The 7,922-nt window shown below is 36.1% G+C and overlaps 1 protein-coding gene across 1 annotated transcript; it reads left to right on the top strand.

Annotated features, from left to right (window-relative positions):
• Window positions 1–3,809: 3,809 nt before the first annotated feature.
• On the top strand, window positions 3,810–4,820 carry OR10AG95 (olfactory receptor family 10 subfamily AG member 95). The gene has a single exon (XM_014728686.1). The coding sequence runs from the start codon at window positions 3,810–3,812 to the stop codon at window positions 4,818–4,820; it is 1,011 nt and encodes a 336-aa protein (XP_014584172.1).
• The last annotated feature ends 3,102 nt before the right edge of the window (window positions 4,821–7,922 follow it).

Below are 7,922 nucleotides of genomic sequence, written 5' to 3'. Positions count from 1 at the left end.
CACACATTATTTAGAGTCAGAAAACATGAAACTCTTGTTCTGCCCATTAGTGTCTAAATCTACCTTTCTGGCAGTGGAGTTGGGGGTGCTTTGTGCAGCCAGTAAAGTCAGAGATCCAGAAATAACCTATCATCTCCAAATATAAGTCCAGTGAAATAATTGAAAAGGACCATAACCTCTTGACTAAGAAAAAATGCTGAGGACAAAAGTTGGAAGGAATTTTCTCCTGATAGAGTGAAGATGAGCAGAATCTCTGAAATGCTAATGAATCTCTTACAGAAAAATAGCAAATTGATGTGGAAACAAAACAATCAATCATAAAGCAGTATTTCGGGGCTGAAAATATTAGCTTCATGCTTGAAGTAGTTCTCCCCATAAAGTGCAGGGAGGATGGTAAAAATTGTGAAATATTAAATTATTAAATTTTGCAATAATAGGGATTTTATTTTTTTAAAAAAATCATAGATAATACTTGTTCTTAACCCTTGTTTATAGGGTTAATTAATGAGCTAGGTTTGTCTATGCAAGCACTATTGTAGTGTCTTAGAGAAAACCATAATTTTTTTTTGAGGAAGATTACTGACCTAATTACTGAGCTAACTACTGCCAATCCTCCTCTTTTTGCTGAGGAAGACTGGCCCTGAGCTAACATCTATGCCCATCTTCCTTTACTTTATGTGTGGGACGCCTACCACAGCATGGCTTTTGCCAAGTGGTACCATGTCCGCACCTGGGATCCGAACCGGCGAACCTCGGGCAGCCGAGAAGCAGAATGTGTGAACTTAGCCACTGTGTCACTGGGTTGGCCCCCAAACCATAATTTGAACAAAGTAATCTTAGCTTCTGTAATACAGAATTGCCATTGTCTTCATAAAATTTACCCCACATCCACAAATCTACTTCTACAAAGAAAACCAGTGCCCCTTAAGGATGAGAAAATAAATAGAACATGTCAAGATGATGTTAACAATGCATGATATTCTTCAAAGTTCTACTCAGAGGAATTGCAGAAAATAATACACATGCAAAATCAATAAATAAGGAATTAGAACATTTTCCTTCAGGTAGTATCAGACCATTAAAAGTATTTCTTCTTCTAGGACATCCAGGCACTCTGACTGTATTTGGGAAATGAAGAGTACATGAAATCATATTCCATAGAGAGACTGAAGGAAACTCATCTACCATGGAAGAATTGTTTGGAAAAACAAAGCAAATTAATTGCAAACAGGAGTATTTAGCCATTTAGAAGTAAAGAAGAAAAAGAGGTATTCCCACAGGGAAGAAGTGAATATTTCCTCTGTAAATAGGACATCCTTTTTTTTTTTTTTTTAAAGATTTTATTTTTTTCCCCCTTTTTCTCCCCAAAGCCCCCTGGTAGATAGTTGTATATTCTTTGTTGTGGGTCCTTCTAGTTGTGGCATGTGGGACGCTGCCTCAGCGTGGTCTGATGAGCAGTGCCATGTCCGCACCCAGGATTCGAACCAACGAAACACTGGGCCACCTGCAGCAGAGCGCGCGAACTTAACCACTCAGCCACGGGGCCAGCCCCAATAGGACATCCTTTTTAAAAAGCAAATTAGGGGCCAGCCCAGTGCCTTAGTGGTTGGGTTCCCACACTCCAAATTTGTGGGCAGCCCATGGTTCATGGGTTTGGATCCCAGGCAAAGACCTACACACCACTCATCAAGCAATGATGTGGCAGCCTCCCACATACAAAGTGGAGGAGGATTGGCACAGATATTAGCTCAGGGACAATCTTCCTCAAGCAAAAAGAGAAAGGTTTGCAACAGATATTAGCTCAAGGCCAGTTTTCCTCACCAAAAAGTTAAATAAAATAAAAAAGCAAATTGAGTTCTTGTTTACAAATGGTGTAGATCCCAAACAATTTAATATTTAAAAATATAAAAACGTCATCAATAAGAAAGAATCAACTTCAGCAAAATTGGAAAACGTAAATTTGAACTATAGATATGTTGATATTCTATTTCAATTCAAGATGATTTTTTAATTTGAGGATGAAGATTCAATGAATAATATCAAACTACTAAAATCATGAGTATATGTTGGTTGAAAACTCATTCATTATTTAAGACAGCAACTGTAGATTTCTGAATTAAAAAATTAGATAATGTGATTGAAGCATTTGAAATAAACTCCTAATTTGTCTATTGTTAACAATTACAATAATGTTAAAAATTATTCATTTTAAGAACTAATATATTAAGAAAATATAATCAACTGATGATATATTGTATTCAAATTAATCAATCATTTTGCTACTCCAATAAAATAAATGTTGTCTTTATAAATAAAAGAATTCCTATGAGATGGACTCTCCTCTTATTAGGGAATCTCCTTTTATTTGGGAAAATATGAAGCATTAATTTCATCCAAACTTTAATTTCCTGGAAAAAATATATGTGGTGTAACGTTTTTTGCTCATATCCTATGTTTATGTTGCCTAATCAAATCAGACCATAAACATGGCAAGATTTGGGAGCAACCTATGACTGCATTTGCTAAGTATTTTATCTATTAATTTTACTTTTCCCTAGAAACATTTAATTTTGGCTCAAAATAAAGCAATACGCCCGTAGGGGAACAGAATTTCCCACCTCAGGATATATTTCCTTGGCATGAGGATTATTTTGGGCTGGTTATTTTTAAAAAAAAAATACTGCAGACATGAGAGAAACTCCAAAAACCAAGCAGAAGTTATCCTTTGTAAGAGACATTTACATTTGTAAGGGAAATCTGTACCTGGAAGGGGGAGGTGACCTTATCTCTAGAAACTTATCAATGTGGAAGTCAAGGACTTAAATCTTTAAATCTGCATAATAACCTTACTCTTGTATTCTATGCTGCTTCTGGTAATCTCTCATATCTGACCCCCCCCAACTCGCAACTTCCTCCTTTATATTTAGCTGAAGATGATATTTAAGGTGACAACCTCAGTCATTCTGGTGAGTTGCTCAGTTTTTCTGGGTTTCTGCCATGTATACATGTTATGAAACTTTATTGGATTTTTTCTTGTACTTCTGTCTCATGTCGATTTAATTCTTAGACCAGCCAGAAGGACATAGAGTGTAGAAGAATTGTCTTCCTCCTCTACAATGCCTAAATATTATTAGGATTAAAAATAGTTAAATGTCAAAAGTTGTGTAGTGTAAGCAATAAAATCCATTTTAATTCAACGAATTAGAATGAGAATTACTCGAACCTCATGACATTGAAAATTAAAGATTTGTCTTTTATATTCTCTTTGTATTTTTAATTACTCTTTCTCACTTCATAGAACATAACCAATTCTAATGATAATTTCTACTTTTAATTTAATTCAGAATCATATATGGAGTAAGGTAGTGGGGGAGAGCCTTGTGCTATATCCTTTATAGAATGAATCATGGGATCTAATGTCAAAGGTAGAAAAGACATGCATGCAAATAGTCAATGGAACATTATGTTAGATCTTATAGACCAGGTATTATATTATGGACTAGATTTATTGGGAAAAATATTCATGGAAGTTGGTCAATTGATAATTGATTTGGAGTTTTGACAGGAATAAATAGCTCATCTGCATTCTCCCTTCTTACACTAAGTTAAATAAAAACATCTAGCTATATGGATCTTATTCGTCTAATTAGAATGCAAATCTAACATTATAAATCTTTTAAGCATTTTATTTCTTGAATTAATTCTTTTTCTGCAGATGACTTCATAGCTCCTGGTTTCACATCAAATCTCCCAGAATCACAGAATACAAATGTCAGGAAGTAATTTAGAAATTGTAAAGGCCAAAGCTCATGTCCCAATCCAATTATAAAAGAGGAAAATGCAGCCAAAAAAATGTAAGTCCACAGAGAGAAAATAATTTGAAAATTACAGAAACCAACTTCACTATAATGACACAATTTTTTCTCTTGGGCTTTTCTGATATTCCCACATTCCACTGGCTTCTTTTTGGGATATTCTTAGTCATTTATATTATTATCCTGTTGGGAAATGGCATCATAATTCTAATAACAAGAATATATTCCTCTCTTCAGACTCCCAGGTATTTTTCCCTCAGCAATTTTTCCTTCCTAGAAATCTATTATGTATCTATCGCACTTCCCAGAATGCTCATGGACCTTTGGACCCAGGAAGGAGCTATTTCTTTTTCAGCTTGTGCTACACAAATGTGCTTCTTCCTTATGCTGGGAGCCACTGAGTGTTTCCTTCTGGCCCTGATGGCCTATGATCACTATGTGGCCATATGTAACCCTCTGCACTACCCTCTAGTCATGAACCACAAGATCTGTGTCCAGCTGGTGGGTGCCTCCTGGATCAGTGGACTTCCAGTCGAGATAGGGCAAACATGCCAGATTTTATCTCTGCCCTTTTGTGGTTCCAGTCAAATCAACCACTTCTTCTGTGACATCCCCCCATTATTGAAGCTGGCTTGTGGAGACATCTTTGTGAATGAGATAGTGGTCTACATATTTGCTGTATTGTTTGTCACTGTTCCTTTTATGTTGATACTTAGGTCCTATAGTAGAATCACCTTTACTATCCTGAAATTGCCATCAAACACAGGATGGACCACAGCATTTTCAACGTGCTCTTCCCACCTCATGGTTGTAGTTTTATTCTATGGCTCAGCCACTATTGCTTATTTAAAACCTAAATTCAGTCAGTATGAAGGAATGGACAAACTACTCTCTCTTTTCTATGCCATTTTAACCCCAATGTTCAATCCTATGATATATAGTCTGCAGAACAAAGATGTCAGAGAGGCACTGAGAAAATTTCTTCTCAAATTTTCAGCACTGTGAGGCATTTGAACTAATAAACTACGGTTTTATGTATTTAATTTGCAGGCAGATTTAATTGAAATCTACTTGTCACTATTGTCCTAAATTTTTATATAAGCTAGTGATGTAATTTCCTCTGGTAGACACTTATTTTCTCAGTTATGATAATTGTGTTCATTTATTTAATAGTTTTACTTTTAAAGATCAGTTTCCTCTTCCCTAGTAAACTAGTAAACTGAGATGTGTAACTAAATAAAATAATGTGGCTATGTTCTATAATTGAAATCATACTGTTTTTTAATTCTTTTGCTGATTCCTTTCTAGACATTATCTTAGCATTCTATATTAAAAAAGAAAACATCCGGAGATGCTGCAGAGTCATTACTGAAAAGAAAGAAAAGATTTAACATAAAAGGATGTATGTATAAGAAAGAGTAACACAAATAATGAATGTGTAGTGTTTACTGCAGCACTATTTTTCCAGGCAAAACAACTAGAAAAATGAATGCTTATATTGAGAAATATTTTAGTAAATATTGTGCATAAATAGAGCAGACACTTATGGAGTCATTAAGAAGACTATGTTGGGGGCTGGCCCCGTGGCCGAGTGGTTAAGTTCTTGCACCCCGCTACGGCAGCCCAGGGTTTCGCTGGTTCAGATCCTGGGCACGGACATGGCACCACTCGTCAGGCCACGTTGAGGCGGCGTCCCACATGGCACAAATAGAAGGACCCACAACTAGAATATGCAACTATGTACTGGGGAGATTCGGGAAGAAAAAGCAGAAAGAAAAAAAAAAGAAGACTATGTTGCACATATATGGTAACGGCCCCCAATAAATCTTTCCTTCTTGTACCCATGCCCTTTTTTATCCCTTCCCACCTTGACTCTGGATTTAGCCATGTGTTTATCTTTGGTGAATAGGACATTACTAAACATCAATAGTACCTGGTCATTAGGACTTGTCTTTTCTAGGAAGGGAAATCTTTCCACCAGTAGGTCAAAAAGACCAGACTAGACTCCTGGACAATGAGAAGGAAATAGAAAGAAGCCACAGCTCATATACAAACCATATAATGATGAAATCAATAAAGAGAGTTACAATATGCTATTTTAAAAGTTTTGGAAACTATTATTTGACACACTCTACTAGATATTTAAACCACATATTATGCATATGCTTTTAAATTTTGTTAGTCTCTTTCTATACTGAAATGTGCATTTTAGTTGGTGTTCCTAGAAATGCCCATATGTGATAGACTTTCTAATTCCTTGCATATCTGAAAATTTCTTTCACAAGGTAAAACTCTCTGGTGTGAAATAAAAGTCTCTGTGCTGAGTACTGTAAATAAAAATTTAAAAGGCCAACACTAGTAATACAAAGGGAAAAATACACATGCTGTCAGATATTGAAATTGTGGATAAAAATGTATGACCTAATTTTTTTATCTATACTTCCCCAAAACAGCATAGGCATTGTTTTTAAAGCAAATACTAATCAAGATAAACCAAAAGCTATGGGTAAATAGGAATTATGAGGAAATTTCTGGGTTTGATAGGTATGTTCTTTATTGTGATTGTGAAAATGGTTTTATTGGTGTATGCATATGCAAAATATGTCAAATTGTAAGCTTTAAATATGTATTTTTTATTATATTTCAGTGCCTCTAACAAAACTGTTCAAACATTTAAAAAAACTGAAATCAAAACAGAAACTTTAAGTAAAAGAAAACAAAGAAAATCCATTATTACTAGACTTGATCTACTAGAACTGCTAAACAAATCCTTCAGCCTGTAGCAACATGCTACCAGAGAAAAGTGCTTATCTCGTAAAGAATTAAGTGTCATGAAAAAATAGGGAAAATAAAAATAACCGTTAAATATTGTGTTTTTGTTTTAATTTCCTTTAAAATACATATTACCTTTAAAGAAAAATTTTGAAATTTTTATAACACCCAGTACGTAACAGGTATCTTAGGTCATGTGGTAACTTGTGGCCCATGGTCAAGCATTCAGTTTTTGCAAAGGCCTAGAGCTTGCTCTCAAAAAAAGGCTATTTATCCACAGAGAATGGCAGGGACTTGCTTCAATAGCTAAGGGCTGTGCTGTAATTCACCTATAGGGGCCTGTGAAAGGTTCTAACCAGCATCCCTATCTGCCACTGATACTTCAAGCACCATTGGATCTACTGAAACAAATGGCTCAAGTCACAGAGCAGCTTACACAGTAGCCTGGAGCTGTTGAAGAGTCTTCTCTTGTTCTGGGCCCCACTCAAAACTAGAAGCTTTTGGATCACTTTGTAAACAGATCAGAGTAACACGCCTAAATAAGGAATATGCTGCCTCCAAAATCCAAAGAGGCCCACTAGGTATTGTGCCTCTTTCTTTGTTGTAGGAGAGACTAGATGTAGCAGCTTACCATGACTGCACTTTAGAAGAGATATCTCCACATACCCCACATTAGTGGACCTCTAGAAGTTTCACTGAGATAGAAGGCCCCAGGAATTCAGTTGGATTTATTTTCCACCCTATGGTCGAGAAATATCATACCAATGACTAGAGTTGTTGCTATCTCTTGCGCACTAGGTCCAATCAGCATAATGTCATCTATGTTATGGGCCAGGGTTATTCTTTTTTGGAAAGGAAAGGTGATCAAGATCCCTGCAAACTAAATTATGACAGCCAGTTGGAGAGTTTATACACCCCTGAGGTGAGAGAGTGAAGGTGTATTGCTGGCCTTGCCAGCTGAAAGCAAACTGCTTCTGGTGAGCCTTATGGACAAATATAGAGAAAAAGATTGGTAGCTACATAACAGGTACCAGAGCATGTGTTAGTTTGCTCAAGCAATGAAACCACATCTGGAACATCAGCTGCAATTGAAGTCACCACTTTGGTTAAGTTAATGATAATCCACTGTCATTCTTCAACATCTATCTTTTGCACAGGTCAAATAGAAGAGTTGAATGTTAACCTGGTTGGAAGCATCACCTCTGCATCTTTTAAGTCCTTGTAGGTGGCACTAATTTCTGTAACCTCTCCAGGAATGTAGTACTGCTTTTGATTGGCCATTTTCCTAAGTAAAGTAAGTTTTAAGGGCTTCCATTTGCACTGTCTCACCATAAT

This window comes from Equus caballus, chromosome 12, assembly GCF_041296265.1.
Source record: "Equus caballus isolate H_3958 breed thoroughbred chromosome 12, TB-T2T, whole genome shotgun sequence".
Lineage (NCBI taxonomy): Eukaryota > Metazoa > Chordata > Mammalia > Perissodactyla > Equidae > Equus > Equus caballus.
This window is presented reverse-complemented; position numbering and strand designations above follow the sequence as displayed.